This window comes from Perca fluviatilis, chromosome 5 (genome assembly GCF_010015445.1).
Source record: "Perca fluviatilis chromosome 5, GENO_Pfluv_1.0, whole genome shotgun sequence".
In the NCBI taxonomy this organism is placed as follows: Eukaryota; Metazoa; Chordata; class Actinopteri; order Perciformes; family Percidae; genus Perca; species Perca fluviatilis.
Genome location: NC_053116.1, coordinates 21,457,218 through 21,480,681, shown reverse-complemented (window position 1 = coordinate 21,480,681; position 23,464 = coordinate 21,457,218). Strand labels below are relative to the sequence as shown.

Genomic DNA, 23,464 nt, shown 5'->3' with positions numbered 1-23,464 from the left:
TTTGGAGATTAAAGTACTCTTCCAAGAAAATCAATATACATATTAAATGTTAAATAACTGAATGATTTAATTGAGGTATTCCTCCAGAATTCATTCATCATTGCATTATCCCTGTTTGATTTAGACAGTTTTTTTAACATCACCTTCTTAGAGAAAAATAAGGTTTCTTAGAAACAAATAATATGATATGTAGAAAGATATTAGGAGCAGAGGTAATTTTTTAAGTTACATGAAATATACTTAACCTTCTGAATGGGTGGACATGAAACAAGGTGGGTGCAAGTGGGCATTTCTTATTGAAGAAATAACATGTTGTGACTGAGGTGAAAAGTTTCAACATTGCGTCATGATCAATGGGATTTGCAAATTCTCCAACGCTCCACATAAGAGGAGGTAAACCTTATCAATATGACTGATTCTAAACATCAATCTCTCTTCAATAAATCTCTCTGCCCCTCTCTCGCCCACACACACGCACACATTTCTAACTCAATAGGAAACAGGAAAGAGACTGTTGAATGAGGTATCCAATTGTTGCACTGTAAAGTCCAGCTGTTGGTGTTGCTCCTCATCCCAATCAAACTGAGTGTCATGGTAATTACGCCCCATATTGTCCTGTCTTGGATTTGAATGGTTAAAGAGTGAAGCACTACAGTAAGCAGCAGGCTTTTACATGCTGTCTGTCTCGTCCATTAGGCCACATTTGTCACACGAGGGCCATTGAGTCAGCACGGTGCTGTAAAATTGGCTTTTTGACATGGCCACCAGTACAAAAGCCGCTCTCCTCTGTGGCTGCCCTTTTCGAGTGCAGATGGTCAAGACAGCTGGGACAATTTAGTGATCTGAGGCTTTTAAACTGCCCCCCAGGCATGATAAAAACAGCTTGAGTAGCTACTTGCATATTCTATGTTCTGAGTTTAAGAGTAAGATTATGTCTGCAACAAAAACAGCACCATTTGTTTTTTAACAGTGGCCAAAAGGGCTAAAAACTCTCCCAGGACCAGGAGATTTCAGAACATTAAACTATTACAAAAAGCCCTGCTGAGTTTTAATGTGTGTTCTGTTTTTCTTGGATTTGTTTTATGTGTAGAAATAGGTACATGAGAGTATCTGCATCTGCATCGCCTTGTTGGGGTTTAGCCTGTGTTAGTTTGGAAGTTGAATTTGCTGGTAGCCACCCAGTCAGAGCAGCCTGCAATGTATATGACGGCGCGGGCCTGATTACCAGCAATCTCACCAGCTGTTTAATGAACACAGGGACCTCTTTCTCTGGAAATGAGTTTTCCCTTGAAAACTGTGGAAGCCGTATCCAGGTCTATTTAAATGAGGTAACATGGGGAAGGTAAGCACCACCACATGAGCATTGTTTTCACAGTTCAAAGTGAGGAGAGAGTACTTTGCACTTCAAAGCCACTCATCTGGGAGGCAGTACAGTGGGGGTGGGGTGGCGTGGGGGAGAGGGGACAGGAAATAAGAATCAGGGTAATTAACAACTTCTGCTCTGTAATAAACCAGAGACATAAACCCACCAAGATACACTCCTATTTTCATGTCCTCCACGCTCTTATCCTTTACTACTGTTTGCTTTCATCCTAAATGTTCACTTTAATTTGGAATAATGGACTATTTTCCTCAATGTTGTTGGAGTTACATCACATGTATTTATATTTGCATAGTGGAATTGCATCATAATTATCTATGCATTTTATTTATTTCAACTTCAACTTGTTTTTAAATACAGTATGGACATTTATGTGTTTTATTCTTTTCTGAAATTATTTTGTTATTTGTATTTCAAGCCAGAGGCATTAGGAAACATTTGAACAACTATAATCTATATACTGCATATAATAATACATATTTCTTAGCCTAACTTGTTTTTGCTAAATCTGATAATTAATTTAGGCTAACATCCTTTCAATATTTTTATAGATAAATATTATCGTCATTATAATGTTTTTAATTCCAACTCAGATTTTCAGATCTGAGATTTGCCTCCATTTAAATAAACACAATCTGTATGATTTATTAGCAGGCTGCAGCTGAAGTCTGCACATCATGGTGAGTCTGAAGAATTCTTTTGTTTCGAGCTGAGGTGTCTCTCTGTCAAGGACATAATAAGATATATTGCTTTCACAGCAATAACTTCACAAAGGCCTGAACCAAATGGTACAGTTTAGTGATTATCATTGTCTTTCATTTGTTTTGTTTTTTAAGTCCAACAATTACAAACATGAACCTTTACATTTCTGTTCAAATTGAATTATAAAGTATACATTTTCAAGTTAATGTATTTCTCATTTTTAGCTGGCTCCTCCTTGAGCTCTGTTTATTTAAGGATCACAGTCTGTGAAACAGGGAGCAGAAGATAAAGAGGAACTAGGAATTTACATGATAAACAGGTTCCCAGCCTGGATTTAAACTCTTAACATTGTAATGGTGAACAGAGTTACAGAATGAGATTAAGCCTCAATCTGCATTTAATGGAGCAGATCTGAAGCGGCCTCTACTTGAACTCTGAAATGTGAGAATGTCACACAGGGCAGCCTATTTGACATGTCACCCACTGGTGAGAACTCTAAGGCTTTGATTGAGTTTTATCAATTAGCTTTGTGAGGGAAAATACTGTTACGGTCTTCATAGCATGTGAGCCTCATGCCTGCCAGGCCGGTGGGCTGCCTGCTGCTGCGTTAAGAAACAAAAAGTGTGTTATGTGTCATCTGGAGAAAACTAGTAATCAAACAGTGAGTTAAATTACCTCCAAAAGGCATGTATTTATTCATCGCTGTACAAAAAAGGGTTTTATGCTCATCACAATGCACAGTTTCAATCACTTAAGCAGAATTATGATCATTTACTCCAGATTCACATTGCAAAATTATGAATTTAACTAAATCAAAAGTGCATGTGTGGATGTATTGTTACTAGGAATTTCATTAAAAAAATAATTAACCAAAACTAAAGTTATGGTCTGACATCAATCTGTCTGACATAAAGTTTTAGCGTCATTAAGTGATGGTAGCTGTATGATGACAACAAGGAATATTGTACTTTTATGCTTTCCGGTAAGTATGAATTAATTATTCTTTTTATTGCTGGTTGTTTGTCTTAATGTTTGTTGACTGGAGATCATAGTTTGCCCACCTTTCCATTCAAAACTGCATCACTAATAGTTGCTAAAAATGTCAAATCCATATTTTTACTATCTTTACTTGAATTCCCACAGTGGGATTGAAGCAGTATGCAAATACTCCCAGAGTGAAAAATATTTTTGACTAAGCTGGCTATATTAATCTTATATCTTTTAACAGACTAAGCATTTTGTTCTTGTGCAAAATGTGGTCCTAAATGTAGAGAGATTGAAAGTTGCTGAAAAACTAAATGCAAACACTTTGAAATGTTTTCTTTTTAAATCATGCAGTTGTGTGGGCTTATTTAAATAAATAAAAAAGAAGTGGAACATGACATGAGATGTCCGAAGAAGTTCATATAGAAATGAGGATATTACAGGAAACATCTTATCATGCCTTATTTTTTTTTTTCAGAACAATTGGAGGAGGAGTCAGCTCTTGGGGTCAGCATTTGGTTGAAATTGAGTGAAATTATGAGTAACCCACCCCTTCACCTAACAATTCCCCCTCCTTCCTGCCTCACATCTCCTCTCTATTGACTCGCTCTCCTGCATCAGACTGGAGACCCCGTTGAGAGGATCTTTTCTCTCTATAAAGAGAAGATGCAGCTCAGGCGCCTTTGAGATGATCGTAAGGATTTACTGTGCGCCTCTCTGTCTCTAACTTCAGACGGGCATCCTCGGCTGCTTCAACGCCAAATTACCTGGACTGCTAGCACACTAAAACTATTTACCTCGTGGACTGGGTGACATTTGAATGACGCGGGATTCCCAGGTCTTCTCTGCCAGATTGTCTGAGTTATCCGAGACCCGAATGTGAGCATCTTTTTCTTCTGCGCTCCGACCTGTAGTTGAGACTTTGTGCGTCGTCGTCTCTCGGCGCAGTTTGTGTTGCAGGTGCGTGGAGAAGGAGCGCGAGGACAGATGGCTGCGCTGGCGATACAAAGGACTGACAACTTTTTGCACACCTTTTTACAGGTTTGTTGTATAATCATCTTTTTGACCCCATTGCATGCGGATACTACCTGCTTTCGTGGTGGTAAAAGCCACCACTCCGCAACTTGTGCATAATGAATAAATATGCTTCACGTGCTTGATCTGTGTGAAGATAATCAAACTTGTTATAGTGGTGAAATTATTTTCAAAAATCGGGATAACAAGAAAATAGACTAGTAAGACTTAAAAATATCAGGACAAAGGCAATTAAATGTCTAAAATGTATAACATATGTGCAATGCCAATATCTGAATGTTTTATGATAGTGTCATTTAAAAGAAAATATTTAGTCAAATTAATAAAGATTTAAACATTTTAGTCTCCTTCAAAGTGGCTTATGATTTGTGTTTGTGCATCACCACACAGGACCGGACGCCCAGCTCCTCTCCAGAGGGAGCACCCAGCGCCCTCTCCTTCCTGGCCACAACCTGTAGCCAGGCCTGGCAGGTGGGAGGCACTATGGGCTCAGAAGGCTCCCAGTTCCCCTACGAAAGCTCCGTCAGCTCCACATCAGGAATGTTTCAGCTCTGGAGCAACGACATGGCACCCAGCACAGCCCTCAGCACACACCAGATGACCTTCACGGTGCCCAAGGTGCAGTTCCCCGGACACATGCAGCCTGGTCTGGGTCACCATCATCATCACACCCATCATCACCACCACCATGAGTTGCCTCTCACCCCCCCGGCTGAACCTCCCTCTTCCTACTCCTTCGAACTCTCCCCTGTCAAAGTTTTGTCCTCGCAGCCACAGTCCACCGGCCCCTATTACCCTCAGCACAACAGTGTGGGACAAAACTTCCCCAGCTTCCTCCAGAACTCCTCAGCCAGGCATCACTTGCCTGGAGGCCATGTGGACGAAGGGCAGCAATGGTGGAGCCTTCCCCAAACCAATGCCACCCCAACCAACCATCCCTTCTCCTTAGGCAGACAGCTGGTTTTGGGCCACCAGCCCCAGATAGCTGCTCTTCTCCAAGGCACCTCCAAGGGCTTGCTGAGCTCCACACGCCGCTGCCGCCGCTGCAAATGCCCCAACTGCCAGGCCAATGGCGGGGGGTTAGAGTTCGGAAAGAAGAGACTGCACATCTGCCACATCCCAGAGTGTGGCAAAGTGTACAAGAAGACCTCTCACCTCAAGGCACATCTGCGCTGGCATGCCGGGGAGAGGCCCTTCATCTGTAACTGGCTTTTCTGCGGTAAAAGCTTCACCCGTTCAGACGAGCTACAGCGGCACCTCCGCACACACACTGGAGAGAAGCGCTTTGGATGCCAGCAGTGCGGCAAGAGGTTCATGAGGAGTGACCACCTCTCCAAACATGTCAAGACCCACCAGACCAGGAAGAGCCGGTCTGGGCAGCCATCACAGAGCACGGACCCTCTGCTCACTAATATCAAGAGAGAGTAATCTCTGTGGTACGTCAGTTAAAAATAATAATCAATAATGAACAGACTGTGTGACTTACACTTACTGCCATAGGTTTGCACTAGAGGGTGAGCATCAAGCTCTCCGGACATCTTTTGTTGTCAAAGCCCTACTTTTGACTTCAAGTAGTACCATATAAATATATATAGAGACAATTTTAAGTAATTGTGTGCTGTTTGAGGCAAGGCACCTTTAAAGAAAACTTGAAACTTTTTCACTGATCTTGTGAGACAAAACAAAGAGAAACAAAACTAGTTTTATGCCTTTAACAATTTCAGATTTGTTTAAATTTAGCCTAATGTGAAAATCTAAATTTTGTCAATGTTCATTTTGTAAATATTTCGTGAAGGACGTTACTGACATGAGCAAAATTCTGCAAGGTTTACCTTAATATGTCCATATTATCATGTTCTGAATAAATGTATGCCTTAGTACAGCTGAAGGTTGCTGTAAAAAAAATATAATTTCTGCTCTCGAAAACAGGTTTAGAATGGAACGATGATTCTGTTTCTGTTTATAATTAGATTTTTATTCGAAAATATACCCTAATTTGTCAGCTTCAATGTAGGGATCTTGTATGTATGTCTTTGATCTACAGATTTATCTCGGCTGGTCTTAACCAGCAATATGAAGCACCATTCCTCCAGATTAGCAAACATTTTAAATGTTTAAATTCTTTGTAAATTATGTATAAATATCATCAACGATTTTATTGGGGTTTTGGCCGCATGTAAATTTGAATAAACATTGTCCTTGCTGAAACAATTTCCCTGCTCTAATAATGTTATTTTCTTACATCTTGGCGACTGATTGTGAAGTAAATATCTATGACTGACAGTGAGAGTCAATGGTTTTAAATTTATTATTTATTATTCAGCTAATGTCTGAATTTCCAATGCCCCGGAGGTCCTAAAAATGTAACATTTTATTTAAATGATAATTTGATTGCATTCAGAATACAAATGCTGCTCATTGTGCTGTTGGTGTGAAGGAAGAAGCTCCTAAAGAAGCCCCAACATGGTGGGCTGTTCAAAGATTTTCACACCTCAAAGTAAATACTTAATCCATTGATGGGGCTGTTTGTCTCGCCTGCTGCAATCAAGTTCACAGTCATGTGGCTTTAATGAGTGTTTTCTTTCTCTCAATGGAGAAGATTGAGTCAACAGATGCAACAGAGGGCACTGGAGAGGAATTCCCTGTGAATGGGACCCCTGTTGCTGAGACCCCCTCAGTGGTGACAGGAACTCCCTTTGATTTTGCACCCTTGTGAAAGTTAATACCCCTTAGCCCCCCCTCCGTCCCATCCTCCATATATCACAGCCGTGTTACGATCAGCCCTGCTTTACTGCCTAGAATGGGGCTTTATTCAGAGGCCAGCCAACCAGATGTCTGCTCATCCAGGGGTTTCTTCTCTTTGTTTTTAATCCTGTTTGAACTTTCTGCAAGGAGGGGTGCCGCAGCAAGCAACATACTTTGCCTTTGTCTTCGTCAGAGGTTCCCAAAAGGAGTCTGAGGACCTCCATGGTCTATAGCCAAAATAATACTTTAGTTGCACTATTAGTTAAATTAATAGGAAATGAGCACACTGTGAGAATGCATAAGAATGATAGTATTAACCATCATAAGGGGTTAGAAAGCACTTATAGTATAAAGAAATCCACAGTACAGCAGAAATAAGTATCTGTAGACATTAAAAGTATACAGTATAGTTATTTTAAGATAAAGATTAAGATTTTGTAGAGAAACTCAAATGCTGCCCTCAGTTTCAAAAAGACACTTTTTATTTGATATGATACAACAGTTTCTACTCAGTCAAACATAGCTCTAACCAACCTTCTCCTGGTTTGATGTCCTTGCCCTTGGTTCTCTGTAGTTGTATTACTTTGTATTAAAAGAAAAACTGCCTGATGAGTAATTCCAATGAAAACATGCCAGTTCACATTAACTGCAGAGGGATTCTGTGAGATGGTTCCACTCACCTAATGTTTCACATTTCAGTTAATTTTGTGAAATTTATTATTGTGTTTCGGACAGATTGTTGAGCAGCTTTACTTCAGCATGAGCACTGAAATATGAGGCCTATTGATCTTTGGTGCAGCTGTTTTATCTAACTAAGTTGGAAGTGAAAGCCTTGTGGGGACCTCTACTGGCCACAGAGAATAAGTGATATTGACGGGATTGCCTCCTTTATCTACTCCACTCTCGTTTTATCACTTAGGCATTACAATCCAGATAGTAACACAGATATCTATTATTGTTTTGTAGTGTAGTGGCAAACTGAACTAAAAGTAAGAGCATGAAACTACTGAGTGTAAACTACAAGTAAGAGCATGAAACTACTGAGTGTAAACTACAAGTAAGAGCATGAAACTACTGAGTGTAAACTACAAGTAAGAGCATGAAACGTTTAAGTAGTGAGCTGCTTTTTTGGCACTGTTGTCTGAGGAAGCGGAAGCATGCAGATTCATCACTCTGTTTATCCAGCAATATATTATCCTTCATTTGAACGAACTGGAACTGGAACATTTCTTGGCATACCTGGGTCATTCTTCATCTTACAAGTGGAAATGTATGATTGACTTTATGGTATGCACTGTACAGTATTTAGTCCATGAGGGCAAAAGCTAACAGAGATTATAGAAATGGTGCACAGCCTTGACATTACAACAGTGGACTAATAAAACAAGTTTAAACCAATGCACTTTTCACCCAAACCACAAGCACTCTACTTCGGCTTGGACAGAAAGAGCTGTGTAAAGTTGTGTCAGTCAATCACAAAGGAGATGTTGCATGCAACACTTTGGGTCAGCACAGCAGTCCCTTTGAATGCACCTCGCAAACTCCTCTGGAGTTGCCCAAAGAGCAAAAAGTATTCCAAAGTGACGTCATACCCACAGAGAACCTCCAGGGGGACCCCTCACGCCTTTTTTGTCCAGATCAAACGAGGGCCGCTCAAACAGAATAAGAGAGCACACAGGGGCTCTCAACACTGTGGCAAGAAAGAAAGTTCTTTGCTTTAAGTTGAAATTCGAGTGAGTAAATTCCTGGTGGCGTGTTCACATCAAGTGTTCTGCCTTTTCCATTCTTGTCGACACAAACAGCAAACTCAGTTGTCAGCAGGGGAATGACAGAATGTATAAATGTAGCTGTACTTGTCTTTACAATGGGGCATCAGAAACTTTATCAAGGAAATTTACCAAAGGATACAAGAGTTGCCACTGCCACTCCTTGCACACTCTCATGCGCTTAAACACATCCACACATTGTTGCATAAACATATATTTAGGCACACGCATAACTCCAGTGACCGCCCCAATTAGGAATGGATATTTCTACATCAAACCAATTCCCCTTGCTCTTTGAAAAAGAGAAGAGTATGGTGTACAAACTCTCAAAAAGGTAAAATTTATAAATTGTCATACCACTTGAGTGTCCATGAGCGTTTTCACTCTGAGCACAGTAACATCCCACTGGGTGCTGTTTTATGTACACTCAAGGTATAGCCAAGACTAGTCACCTACCATTGAATGGTAAAAACAGTAGCAAAGTCGTTTTATAGTTCCATAGTTCCATAGTTCCTTCATATTTTCCTTCAGGTTCCTTTATTATCCTCCAGGATTGAACCAGTTAAGGGTCAAGCCTGGCATAAACAGACAGTAGACAAGTCTTCTTGTCTCCACAGTTGTGGCGTTAGCTGCTGTCCTCCTGACCCAGGAGACAGATAGCATCAGGGTTCATAGGTCATCCTCGGCTAGCTGAGCCAGATTGCTGGGGCGTCGTCCAGCGAAGGGGCCTGACAGTGGAGCCTGGCTCTCAGCATCAGCAGCCTGACCCCTTCGGCAGCCCTCTCCTGCTCTCTGCTGGGGATAGAGGGAACATTCATCACACAGATATAAAATACTTCCATGTGCTGCACTCACTACTAATAAAACTTTATTTTTTACTTTGATACCAAACAAGAACAGTATCAATAAAGCATAATGCACATTGTAATCCATTTCCTTCAGAAATTTTCAGTTTTTTATTGATTCCTTTTTCATCCAGTAGGGGGAGAAATAACTCTTCTTATGACTCAACAAATCCCCTAACTGCATGTGTGTCTAAATAAATGGTTACCATTTACTAAAGTCTTTCATCTTTTAATTACCCTTAATGAGCACATTGGAATTATTGTTAGACAATGGCCCATTTTTTCCCCCAAGGGTTAGCTTCCGGTGGCTTGTTTTGTCATTAATTTCCCCAATGTTGATGTTGAATAATGACGTACAACCCAGGAGCACCATGTTCAACTGTGTGCAAAATAAATACATTTTAAATGTAACATCAAGGCCCCTAAATAGACAGTCCCTAAATGCATGCATATACACTACCTGTACACTTTGTGTGTTGGGTGTGTACAGCCCATTTGACACAGCTTGACAGCTTGGCTGATCAGTGAAGCCCAGTTGGACTTGTGACGGAGAAACAGTGTGGGAGTCAGCAGGGCATGGCTGGACCACAGTGGGCTGCAGATGCAAACAACAGGTAGGTCACTCACCAACACTGTAGTGCATGCACACAATACCATTGGTTGTTTGTATTATCCCATTTGTGCAATGGACCAGTTCTGCAGCCAAAAAAGCTTAAGAGATAAGCAGGCCTGGCAGTCTCATAAATAGAAATATACTGTGTTTGAGTGGGCAGTTACTGCAGAACAGTGTCGCAGTATAGGGCAGAGAAAGAGACAGCTAAAGAAACCTACGTCCTGCAGTGAGTATGTCTCGCTGGGTCCTTGGCCTTGACCTTGGCTGGGCAGGTAGAGCGTGGGCAGGGAGGTGTTGTGAGAGTGAAGGGAGGGCAGCTTATGACGGTCAATAGAGGCGGAGGAGTGGGGCCGCAGGGCACTGGCAGCAGACAGAGGGGGCCTCATGCTGCGGCCCAGGCTATTAGACTTGCTCTCTCGTCGCTGGTACTCAATAGGCGACTGTAAGGCTGAAAGACACAGAGGATATGAATATGAATATATATTGAGTATTTTACAAAGCATTGTATTATGTGAATTCAGCATTTATTTTGTCAGTAACACTTCAGTAAGTACTTCAACTTCATAAGCACTATATGAAGATTTACAGTGGGGCAAAAAAGTATTTAGTCAGCCACCAATTCTGCAAGTTCTCCCACTTAAAAAGATGAGAGAGGCCTGTAATTTTCATCATAGGTACACTTCAACTATGAGAGACAAAATGAGAAAAAAAAATCCAGAAAATCACATTGTGGGATTTTTAATGAAATAATTGGTAAATTCCTCGGTAAAATAAGTATTTGGTCACCTACAAACAAGCAAGATTTTTGGCTCTCACAGACCTGTAACTTCTTCTTTAAGAGGCTCCTCTGTCCTCCACTCGTTATCAGTATAAAAGCTCAACCTCAAACAGTCACACTCCAAACTCCACTATGGCCCAGACCAAAGAGCTGTCAAAGGACACCAGAAACAAAATTGTAGACCTGCACCAGGCTGGGAAGACTGAATCTGCAATAGGTAAGCAGCTTGGTGTGAAGAAATCAACTGTGGGAGCAATTATTAGAAAATGGAAGACATACAAGACCACTGATATTCTCCCTCGATCTGGTGCTCCACGCAAGATCTCCCCCCGTGGGGTCAAAATGATCATAAGAACGGTGAGCAAAAATCCCATAACCACATGGGGGGACCTAGTGAATGACCTGCAGAGAGCTGGGACCAAAGCAACAAAGGCTACCACCAGTAACACACTACGCCGCCAGGGACTCAAATCCTGCAGTGCCAGACGTGTCCCCCTGCTTAAGCCAATACATGTCCAGGCCTGTCTGAAGTTTGCTAGAGAGCATTTGGATGATCCAGGAGAGGATTGGGAGAATGTCATATGGTCAGATGAAACCAAAATAGAACTTTTTGGTAAAAACTCAACTCGTCGTGTTTGGAGGAGAAAGAATGCTGAGTTGCATCCAAAGAACACCATACCTACTGTGAAGCATGGGGATGGAAACATCAGGCTTTGGGGCTGTTTTTCTGCAGAGGGACCAGGACGACTGATCCGTGTAAAGAAAAGAATGAATGGGGCCATGTATCGTGAGATTTTGAGTGAAAACCTCTTTCCATCAGCAAGGGCATTGAAGATAAAACGTGGCTGGGTCTTTCAGCATGACAATGATCCCAAACACACCGCCCAGGCAAAGAAGAAGTGGCTTCGTAAGAAGCATTTCAAGGTCCTGGAGTGGCCTAGCCAGTCTCCAGATCTCAACCCCATAGAAAATCTTTGGAGGGAGTTGAAAGTCTGTGTTGCCCAGCGACAGCCCCAAAACATCACTGCTCTAGAGGAGATCTGCATGGAGGAATGGGCCAAAATACCAGCAACAGTGTGTGAAAACCTTGTGTAGACTTACAGAAAACGTTTGACCTCTGTCATTGCCAACAAAGGGTATATAACAAAGTATTGAGATGAACTTTTGTTATTGACCAAATACTTATTTTCCACCATAATTTGCAAATAAATTCATTAAAAATCCTACAATGTGATTTTCTGGATTTTTTTTCTGATTTTGTCTCTCATAGTTGAAGTGTACCTATGATGAAAATTACAGGCCCCTCTCATCTTTTTAAGTGGGAGAACTTGCACAATTGGTGGCTGACTAAATACTTTTTTGCCCCACTGTATATAGTGTAGCTATAAGCAGATAAGGACATTTAGGTTTATTAATGTACAGTATTTGTCAACAATTATAACTTTATAACTCCAATTAAGACATATTTTATATTATTATGTGTGTTATACTATATTGTCATTCATTATCTATTTATACATCAGCCTTCACTTATGAGGAGGATTTGTAATTAATTAACACTTCTTAATTACAACTACTTTATACAACTACATTATAAAGTGTTTTAAATCTTTTACTAAATGTTTGTAAACTGCTTATTAATGCTATTTGGGGGTTAAAGTAAAGTGTTACAGTTTTGCACAAAGAGTTCAGTAGTAAAAGTAATAGAAAAGAATATAACAGCCCATTTACACCAAGGAAAAAAAGGTGATAAATTAGTAAAGATAAAAACTACTGATGCAGTGTTATGCAAGTAAAATTTTGATATACCTTGTCAAAATGTAGATTTTCTTTTGATTATGAGATCCAAAATAAATAATGTGCAATAGTATTTTCCTTACTTTCTTTTTGATTTTGAAGTAGTATCTCATAATGTTGACTTACCATGACTCATTTAAATGTTTTAGTCCTAATTTTTTATTTATTTTTGACAGGAATGGGCTTCCGCAGACCAAGACTACATGGTAAAAAAAAACTAATCTCAACTAACACTGATTCAACTGTGAGCTGACAACAAAGTCAATATATGGAAAATATGCCAAGATGAAATATGATTTATGGATCAGGAGAATGTGGCTTGGTCTGCAGAGTTTACTGGGACTTACCATTGAGGAAGTTGCGCTGGCTTTCCAAGATCTGAACCACATCATTGACCCAGGCCCTGCAGATCTCAGGGGAGGAGGCCTGCAACTGGAAGCGCACCACACTCCCGTCAGGGTTGCGTGATGTCAGCACAAAGCGGGCGTCATCGCCGTCCACGCTGGGCTCCACCCCCAGGCAGCTCACCTACAACATATCACATCTGATTAGCATCTGTGAGGAGTCCATCGTGCCGAGTTGCTTGTTAAATACCTCACTAACACGTGCAAGCCTATAAAAAGTCCCTGCTCAGGGATTATGTAACGTGTGCTGATTTAGGCGTGTGGTGTGAATCTGTTGTGCAACTCATAACCTGGGATTAAAATGTACTTTCTCATTTTTTGATATTTTATTTTGCTAAAACATCATGTGTCGCTGATCTGAGTTGAGGCTCAGCAAGCACCCACCTTGATGCTGCTCTTAAAGATGTATCCAGGGAGTGAGAAACCTTTCTTCCTGTCGATTGGCTCACTGAAAATGGCCAGCTGCTCAAACAGGAAGATGCGTCTTTCCTTGGCTCGGGACAGAAAGCCACTGTCCTGCTCTATGACAGTAAAGGTATCTTGCTGGAGCAGTTTGCCCTGGGCTGTGATCTTCCCCTGGTACCACAACGAAGATAAACACAACAAACCGAGGAAGTGGTTACGGTTTGATTTTCTTGGGCCGAATAGTTAGCATGAGAAATGTATTTGAAGGATGGTCTAAATTCCTGAGACTTACTTCGAAGCCTTGTAGTCTGCCCACATTCATCATGTCATTGCAACGTTTTGGCACAAAGCACATCACTTCTACTGCTTTCTGTTTAAAAGACCAAAGTGAGTTTGTTACCAAGAACAGTAATAAAAAGCACGCCTTTGCACACACAAAAATCACTTTAAACCTTATATTTATGAATCAGGACACCCACCTCCAACTCCTCCGTGTCCATCCCAGCTTTGGTGTAATACTTCAGGAAGTCCTGTTCAAATAAACACAGCATGGTCACCAGAGCATTCCAGGTTTACTGCTCAGAGTAAGGTGAGGACATCTGGAGGAGTATTTATGGGTGTAGAACCCACTTTTCATTTGAATGCCAGAGTTCAAGGTTTTAGATTTAGGTGAAGTTTTATAGCAGGGATGCTATTTTATGATCATCTTCAAAGAATTGTTACGTATGATTGTTAAAACCTATGGTAAGAATCTCATTATGTAATTTGCCTCTTCCTCTCTGACTGGAAGTCAGCCGATGCACCCAGTGTGTCGTCACTGTTTCTGCACAGATGGGTGTATGTGTGTGTTTGTGTGCATGCTTGTATGTTAACAACCCCGTGACTGACCCTGCTGTGTCTCAGACAGCTGCACAGTGAACACCAGTATGTGTGTGTGTGTGTGTGTATATAGGTGTTGGTGTGTGTGATCAACAGCAAAGCAATGTGCTGCTTTTCACCTTGAGCAGCAGCTGGTACTTCATGATCCTCTGGACAGGTTTGATGAGCAGGTCGTTGAGCTGCAGCCTGTGGCCCAGCTGCTGTCGCAACTCCTGACGGTGGAGACGGACACAACAACACGACACCAGTCAACACGACAGCCACAGCACAAAACACAGCAGCTAATGGCCAATTTAATCCCTCTAAGATAGTTTATCACAGGGATTGTACTGTTTGTCTATTAGTCTTGTGTTTACTGTCAATGAAAAGGAACCGATTACAATCTGAATAATAAATGTCAGCTGAAAAGACACCCACATGGCCATGTATAATATATAGTATAGGAACAGTTGGACCTCCATGCATACAAAAGGGCTTATTAACTACAGGCCTAAAGGGGTAGGTGACCGGTGTATCATTAGTATCATTAGATCTATTCTAGTCTATTAGGGAAACATCCCAAACATTTTCTTGCTGGTGAGAATTTGCTGGTTTTCATCTTTGAAAATGTAATCTTTTTGTGTTTTGGCAATTTGAAGATGTCACCTTTGACTCTAGGGACTTTTGATGGACATTTTTCACTATTTTCTGACATTTGTAGATCAAACATGTAGACAAACAAACAACTAATTATTGATCGATTAATCGACGAAAAAAAAATAGGTACTCACCTCGAAGTAAGTCTCGATATACTCTGAGACGATGTGTTCTGACTTGGGCTTGTTCTGACAGTATACAACGTACATGTGCAGACGCCTTTCCTGCATCACAAGCCAAACAAACTCATTTAGTTAAACCTTTGATACAAATTGGCCACTAAGTGAAAAAAACTTTTCACTGCATTACAGATAAATAAAAATGCCCCTGAAAGTGAGCGCAAACAACAACAATCAATAGCGGCAGCTCAGAGCGGAGCAGTAATGATGCCTTTGAAGCCGACTCTGTCTGGTTAGCACTTACTCTCCTGTGACTAATTGGCATGGGAGAGCAGATGTGGCAGTCCTGAGAGTCTCAATGGAGTTACATGTAGATGAGCATTAGGTTATGTATAATTCACCCAGGTTACCCTCATTGTAACCGGAGCCTTTTAGAGACTGCCGATATTAAACTGTGCCTAGAAACAAGCGGCATGGCTCTGTAACCTAGAGACCAGTTAGCTGCTCCACCTGAATATGGACATCGTTTACGTAACACTGCAGAAGACGGCTGCATGTGAAATTAGAGTGTTCTGTGCATGGACTGTATCTCTCTACCAGCATCCAGTATACTTGTGTGACTGCATGTTTACATGTGTTTATATGTTGCATGTGTGAGCACACATGCTGCATATTGGTGACACAGCGCTTGTTAAAAGCAGATTGGGCTTTCTGCTTTTCATTATGGCCATGTTCGCAGTCTGCTTGTGTTCACAGTTTGACACCAGGCTTAGATTTAGTTACAAGTTTCTTTATTCCCCCACAGGCTTTTTAAGTTGATTTTCCAGTGGGCTGAGCCTTATTTGATTGTTTAAAGAGCTACAGAGAGAGAGAGAGAGTGAATATAGCAAGAGAGAGACACAGACATTTAACTCAATTATCTTCAGACAAGAAGCAAAGACAAGTTGGTCAAATTACCCATCATGTCTGCCTAGTCTGCATGTGCCATCACTTAAACAATATACATCAACCTAATTTTGATCCCTTTAAGCCCTGTGACCCTATACCGGCTTAGGCTCTTTTCTATTCTAAAAACAATATACTTAACAGTGACTCTTTCTTGCTTGCATCGCTTTGCTTCATTCTTGAGCCAGGACTAGGAGTAGGAAGAAGTAGGTCGTCATTTTGGGTAGGGGGGAAAAAAGCCTTCATATCAAAGAGACTGAACTGAGGGTTTGTTATTCCTCGTCTTATTCATGTTGTCTTTTCAGGCTGTTTTTTCCCTGGTACATCCTGACCAGACCAGCCCAGACTGGAAATCAGCCAGTGTGTCGTTCGTGTGTATGCAAGTGTTTGCCGTGTGCACTGTTGTAAAAACACCCTGGACTGAGACATATCGGTAACAGGGAAATGGAAGGAGAGACGCTGGCAGTTAGTTGAGAGAGAGGGCTACAGTATAGAACAAACAGGAGCTCCGCATGTTTTCTTAGCTCTATTTACCCTCACGCTAAACAGCACACGGAAGCAGACCCAGACACTTCCACTGACGTGTGTGTGTGTGTGTGTGTGTGTGTGTGTGTGTGTGTGTGTGTGTGTTTGTGCATGTGTGAGTGCGTGTGTGTGTGTGTGTGTGTGTTTGTGTCATTGCTGGGGTGGATCCTTGTCCTAACTCATTGCATGCATTAGTCAACACCAGCCACCAACATTCACATGTGTCAACACATTGTTCATACTCACATGTTTAATGAAGAGCTGAGCCAGCCTCTCTGGCTCTGCTATACACTTCTCCAGCTCTCCCAGGAAGTAGCTACAAAGAGAAAACATACATGTAAAAACACACACACACACACACACACACACACACACACACACACACACACACACACACACACACACACACACACACATACATTATATACATTTTATACTGTTTGTGTTACCTATTCTTTTGTACAGCACTTTGTGATTTTATCTGTGAAAAGCGCTTTATAAATAAATTTTACTTACTTACTTACTTACACACACACACATACATACACACACACAAGCACAAGTATCCCTAAACGGAAGGTCAGATTTGTCTTTTGACCTATTGTTCCTTTGTCCTCCACTCAGCCACAAACACAATACTCTGCAAGTCACTGTTTGTCTTTTGCTTTGAATTCAACTGGAGCAAATACATCCAGTGTATTTAAAAATCAGAGACTTACTCTTTATGCCAGTCAAATATTTGGTGAATGTTCCCAAAAACAATCTTGTCTTTTCCCTTCATGTCCTCCGGCATACCTTTGGAGTGCATTGTGGCCATGTAGCCCTGCAAAGAAATGACAGAGCTGCTGACGTCTGTTCACACCCACAAAAACCAACACCTGAACACCAGTAAATATAGCTAGATTGTTATAACACACTGCAGCAATCACACACCAGCTATTGTTGAGTTTTTATTCACACTCAGATGGCAAAAATTATTCTCTGAACCAAAATATCTCCAGTTATTTAAGGCACCTGGGAGATGGCTCGCCTTGCAACATAATACTCTTCTAGATAATAATTCACAAAATCTGCTTAAGACTGGAGATAGCAAATTGAGGCAGACCAAACTGTGGAGGAAAGTGGAGGAATTGTGATGATAAGGATTTAGGGCTCTCTCTGACAGAATGGGTGGATGAATAAGTTCCCTCTTCTCTGTCAGGGCAGAGTGTGTGTTCTTAGCAGGCAGACTGTGAGGTTTACCTCCACTATGAACCCCAGGTCCACCACATAGTGCTTCTCTGTCTCAATAAGCTCCTGCAGTACATACCTGTAAAGATACAAATGAGGCCAGATTAGTGTTAGAGTTATGCTACCAAATGTATTTTGCACACTGCAAAAATCTTGGTTACTCTTTATTTACTTATGTATTTTATTTCCTTATCATTTTCCCGAATAAGGGTGTGATACCACATGGCAATTTTGTAGGAGGTATCCTGGAAATGTGATTAGTTACAGGGGAAATGGAGCTACACTTTGGATTCAACAAATCAAATGAATTAGTGTAACTGTAACTATCTGCACAGCAATTTCCAATTAATTAGTGTAACTGTAACTATTTGCACAGCAGTTTTCATCGGGGTAAATAATATTTTGAGTCTTAGTCAGCTCAACATGCAAACATTCTAAATATTTGTCAAAGTTCTGACAGAAAATATCTTAACTCAATGTGCACTGACTAGATTTTTCCAGAGCTTCTAACTGCACCTCACTTTCTTCATCAGGCAACATAGTTTGCCCTGTTGTCATGGAGATGGCTCAATTGTCATCAGCTGACCTATGGAACTTCGATGAAGACCATGCGATGTGGTTGAAAGCTCCAGGGAGAGCTACAGTATAGTGAACCTTGAGTTAAGATTATTTAGTCAAATGTAATTTTTATGTACGTTTTTTCTTTCGGTGTGAGTGTAAAATACAGACAAGCATACATTTCAACAAATATGGAGAATAAGGATTCCAACATTACTGGGTTAAATAGGTCTTTCAGGGAAATTCCTCTGGAAATCAGCAACTGCTTATAAAACGTGACACAAGTAGCATAGGGCTGCCATGAGGATTATCATGGGATTGATAAAACACATACATGCTTTTCTCTAAGGCACTCCTCCTTTCCTCCTCAGTGTCAGCTGCAGCTGACCATTGGCTGGAGGTGTCGTCCATCAAGACAGAGCCGCTGTCATCTGGCAAAAGACTGGTGGACTGAGTGTCCTGAGGAGGCAGAGACAGACAGACAGACAGACAGACAGACAGACAGACAGACAGACAGACAGACAGACAGACAGACTGTTTATCAAAGGTAATGCCAGTGGCAGTAATGGGGAGTAATGCCAGGAATAAAGTAAGCAAAGGGAAATAAAGAGCAGGAGAGAGATGATAATGATGCAGGTTGCCAAGGTGACCAGAAAGAGCAGAGAGACACAAGGAACAGAGATTGAATGATAAGAAGATCAGATTCAGATTGTCACTATTAATGATCTGTGCTGTGCACATCAGCCACAGATAGATGGAGAGAAAGAGATTAAAAGATAAAAAAGTTAGAGTTAGAGGAGCATCAGCCTCCATAGCTGACGATGAGATGACAAATAAAGCTTTGAAGGTTCTTGATGGAGTTTTGGCTTCAGAGGAAGAGGAATACAATTATGGATTGCCCGCTGGCAATAACATTTATGATTTACGTGTGAATTAAAAAATTATATTTTCTTGTTTTGCCATCTTGCCATCTTGTTATACATCACATGGTTTATTTTTTCAATTTCTGCAGCTACTACAGCAACATCTATGTCAGTGTTTCCTTCTTCTGCGTTATTGGCCGCAAATAGAAATACCCGCATAAACCCAAGGTTACTCTGATCTAATCGATTGAGTTCATGCGTTATATGCATGACCTCCTTTTCATGCTTTTTCCTGGAATTTATATAATTTCCTGTGGGGGTCCTGGTGCAAATCATTGCAGTCATTGTGTACGCCACAACAAAGCCTGCAACGTCTAAAATCATCACTAACTCAATGGATACAAGACCCTCATGTTTGTGTAACCCGTTTCTCTCGCACAATAAGAACACTTATCCCCTTTACATGCTCGTACAATGACTCACAGCCATCTCTCTGTACAATTATATCTACTTACAAAGTTCTTCCCCTTTATTTTTAGCCATGCTGCTCAGCCGTTTCTTTTTAGGCTATTCACTCTCTCCTGACTGTGTAAACTTAACGGAGCAGCCGTCTGTCTTCACCTAAATCCCTGTGTCCCATTGTCCTAGTCAAGCAGAACCTCCACATCTTAAACACATACACAAACCTGCTCACACCACAGACATATAGCCAATCCCTCAGACTCCTACTGGCAGGCGGCTGCCCGATAGAGAAATAAAAACATAGATTGGAAAGATAGACATATAAGCAAATGGAAAAGCTATGGCACTTTCTCCTTTTCCTCTCTGGCCTAGTTCAATTTGTTCACCTGCCATCTCCATAATAAACTTTGTCTACAAGTTGTAAGCATTCTACTCTGTCACAGGGATCTGAGAGAGAGAAAGAATGAAAGAGACAAAACATAGCTAAGTATAGAGGCAGAGACAGAGAGGCTCCATAAAGACCCTCGCTCCCCCAGACAATCTTGCCCTGCTAGGAGTGCTTCAGCCTGGCTGACAGGTCTCCATGGCTCCGGCTCCCTGATCACTTCCAGATGTGCCGCGGCAAAGCCCACAGGAAAAATTCCCCCCTGTCTCCCTCTGTTGCAAATTTTGTTTTGCTACTCTGAAGCCATGAAAAACAGTTTTAGCAAAAACTGAAGTTATGCTTTTGTGTAGGATATATATATATATATCTTTTTTTTAAATCAACAATTTCATCAATCAAGAACGAGGTTGTAACATAATTTTTTCTCAAGATCTGAAAAGGTGTATGGGTCATAACATTTTAAGCTTCAAGTCTCAAGTAAGGAAAATCAACAAAATGTAAAAAATATGTCCAGGGTTGTACAGAATGCTTTTGCTGTTTTCTATGTTGTCCAAGAGCACAATGTTCAAGTCATATATTTATACAAGTTTTGCATTGCTCCTTTAGGGACTTACTGTTAGAACACATAAAGTGCTGCAAATCAGCAGTATTGAAGTGATATTAAAGACATTTTCATAAAAAGAAATTATACTCTTTACATGTGATGTTTTTCATCATACACAGGAATATCTGCTGATGCTTGAAGCTGATGTGTTTTCAAGTTTCCAGTGGTGGCATCAGCAATTTCTAATTCTCGAGGTGGAGCAGACAATTCAAAGGGCTCATCAATACTTAAACATGAAAGCTCAAATCAAAAGGTATGGTACTGTGCCAAGGAGGAATACTGGTCTCAAGTGCTGAAAACTGCAATTTGATTGCATTGTCGCGAGTGACGCAAAGCAAAGGATTGGGCTTTGAAGAGATCTCACAATACCAGCACCATTCATTTCTTTTCACCATTTCTTTTAATGTTTTACAGAGAAACTGCTTCTAAGATATTTGTTGTTTTTAACTGTGGGTCGAGATGACAGACTGTACAAACTGTTCCTCAGGAAACGCTGTTTAATAAATATTGTGATCTGCAGTTCTGGCTTCCTTTTTGACACCACGTCTAGTTTAACTGCTGACATACAATTACAGGAACTTTCCATTGTCCAAAGAAGCATTTCATCAAAAACTATGTTCTGCTGTGGTTGTGAGATTAGAGACAACGGTGTGAAGAAAAGAGGAAAAACAACAATGCATACAACACCGGACATGAGGCCATTAAAGGTGGGGTACAGAGACGGAAACCACAGCTCAGAGATGACTGACCTACATTATTCAATCTCTCTACTTCAACTCTCTCTCTCTCTCTCTCTCTCTCTCTCTCTCCAAAGATTGGCAGTAAAAACACCAAAGCACTGACCTTATCCCTCTGATATAATCGTATTAATGGCTTTTTATTTGTTGTTGAGACCGAAATTAGGATTTAAGTCCTCTGGTGTCGATTCACCAACGGGAGACACTCCACAAGCTCAGATATCATTATTGTTTTACTGTGTATTGATAGGGCTCAGGCACCGGTGATTCATGCAATATTACTGCTGCTCCAGAGAATCCCAGTTTCTGCCATTTTTCCATCTCACAGCAAAAGGGTCTCTGTAAATACCCGACTTAAGACATTCCTTTGCCACAAGCAACTGACCCTGAGTGTTTGATGGAGAAATGAAAGCGTATGTGCACACACAGCGTTCTTTGTCAGCTCACAGAAGCGGAGTCATCTTTCATCACATCTGCCGTTTTGTGCTATATCCTATTTATCTCCAGGCATACCCTTTAGTAACATCTTGAATGTGAGTCATGAATCACACAGGTCGCTGTCAAGCTCTGCCCTCTGGTCCTCTAGCATCGATCTGCTCTGAGAGAGCCTTGTATTCATTTAGATTTCCTTACATGTGTATGTCCATATGGTCTATATGCCGAATCTTTGCATCTGTGGTCGTGTGTGTGTGGTTGCAGAAAGCGGCGCTCCTGTGTGCATCTGTGTGTTTGTTTTGCTTGATAGTTGAACTCCGCCAGAAGCAGTAGAGATCATATCCAGATCTGGTTGCAGGGCCACAGAGACAAACAGTACTGATGTCACCTCAACGTGAGGCTGGGTCCTCACTGAGAATATTACTGCTATTGTCTTCAGTGAACTGGCAGCTAAAATGAACCATAAGTGCATTAACTCCTGTTTTAATCTCATCATAGCCAATCTTTTGTTTTTTATAAAACAGAGGGGTACACTCAAGTAGTCTGGCATCCTGTCAAAAATCACTACTTGTATTTAAGCCAGAAAGATCAGCTCTGCTTGATATTATTTCTAGGTGCCAAAAATAATATGTGGTGACAGATACAGGTTAGATGGTGTCAGACCTGGTTGTTTGGAAGTGACGTGCAGCCAATCAGCGAGTCTGTTATGTAGCTGGGGGACTGTAGTGTAGCCGGAGACAGGTCCTCAGGGCTTGCCAGGCCATCTTTCCACTCCTGGAACACACAGACCGACAAACACAAGTCCACAGTGTCAGAATTACACAATATCTACATGATGCAAAATGTCTGTAGCATGCACATACATACATTCGGGCTCAATGAAAAAAGAGAGCACATGAATCACAGAACATGGTGGCATGAGTTGCTGCGGGATGAGCCAGCACTGCTGCTGTTATGTAACAGCATCGCCACCATGATTCTCTGTGAATCAACTCTACATTAAACTACTAATATTCTTGAGCTACCTAGTGTAAACAAGCCACTGTCAGGATATTGGCTTTAGTTTTCTATTTATATAAGACTTAAGCTTTGCATGTTTACTTCAGAGCCAGTTTATACAAAGGCCTTGTGATAATTTCAAATAATGACTTTACTAATGTAATAAATTGTAATAATGTAATAAAAAATAAGTGGTGGTTCGTCTTAAATGTGTAAAAGGGAACTTGAAGCACAAGGCCTTGTTTGATTAGTTCAGACAGAAAATAAAAAGGTGCGTCCTTGTTACTTAACGAGGACGCACGTAACTTCTCACTTCTCACCAGTTCTCTGTGCGTGACGGGCAGGATGGGGAAAGGTTCATCAGGCCTCAGGGGACTGCTCAGATCCTGGCTGTGGCTGTGGGATGGAAGAGGTGGAGGCTTTCCCTCAAGTTTGCAGACCTGACGCTCCACTTTGGCGGTGGCCCCGACGCTGAGTTTGCGGACAGGGTTCGTGAGCCACTTCTTCAGCGTGCTCACAGAGCGTCTAGAGCCTGGGGAGCTCGGGGCCGAGCTGCCTGATGCCGGCGGGGGCAGTGACGCCACAGAGGTGGAGATGCTGCCTTCGCTGCCTGCTGCCGAGTATGAGTCTGG

The 23,464-nt window shown here is 41.3% G+C and overlaps 2 protein-coding genes across 4 annotated transcripts in view; one reads left to right on the top strand and one right to left on the bottom strand.

Annotated features, from left to right (window-relative positions):
• Positions 1–3,573: 3,573 nt before the first annotated feature.
• Positions 3,574–6,302, top strand: sp5l (Sp5 transcription factor-like). The gene is made up of 2 exons (XM_039799468.1): positions 3,574–4,108; positions 4,493–6,302. Exons 1-2 carry the CDS (start codon positions 4,055–4,057, stop codon positions 5,528–5,530), a joined length of 1,092 nt encoding a protein of 363 aa, XP_039655402.1. The 5' UTR covers positions 3,574–4,054; the 3' UTR covers positions 5,531–6,302.
• Positions 6,303–7,307: 1,005 nt separating this feature from the next.
• Positions 7,308–23,464, bottom strand: part of arhgef25a (Rho guanine nucleotide exchange factor (GEF) 25a) — a 56,239-nt gene continuing 40,082 nt past the window's right edge. For 2 of the 3 annotated variants that reach the window (XM_039801028.1, XM_039801031.1), the window contains 15 exons: positions 23,153–23,460; positions 22,497–22,607; positions 18,682–18,806; positions 17,802–17,868; positions 17,279–17,382; positions 16,806–16,875; positions 15,105–15,194; positions 14,454–14,546; positions 13,935–13,985; positions 13,748–13,825; positions 13,435–13,626; positions 12,994–13,174; positions 10,290–10,519; positions 9,919–10,053; positions 7,308–9,408 (listed from right to left, as the gene is read on the bottom strand). In XM_039801028.1, coding sequence (XP_039656962.1) covers positions 9,283–9,408; positions 9,919–10,053; positions 10,290–10,519; positions 12,994–13,174; positions 13,435–13,626; positions 13,748–13,825; positions 13,935–13,985; positions 14,454–14,546; positions 15,105–15,194; positions 16,806–16,875; positions 17,279–17,382; positions 17,802–17,868; positions 18,682–18,806; positions 22,497–22,607; positions 23,153–23,460 — 1,961 coding nt within the window. In that variant the 3' untranslated portion in view covers positions 7,308–9,282. The remainder of the gene's footprint in view (positions 9,409–9,918; positions 10,054–10,289; positions 10,520–12,993; positions 13,175–13,434; positions 13,627–13,747; positions 13,826–13,934; positions 13,986–14,453; positions 14,547–15,104; positions 15,195–16,805; positions 16,876–17,278; positions 17,383–17,801; positions 17,869–18,681; positions 18,807–22,496; positions 22,608–23,152; positions 23,461–23,464) is intronic. The other variant, XM_039801029.1, reaches the window with a different exon arrangement.

Excerpts from the sequence above, each read along its gene's own strand:
- sp5l (XM_039799468.1), top strand. The coding sequence starts at position 4,055 with ATGGCTGCGCTGGCGATACAAAGGACTGACAACTTTTTGCACACCTTT. Across the intron at positions 4,109-4,492 it reads TTTTGCACACCTTTTTACAG|GACCGGACGCCCAGCTCCTC; the intron begins GTTTGTTGTATA and ends ATCACCACACAG.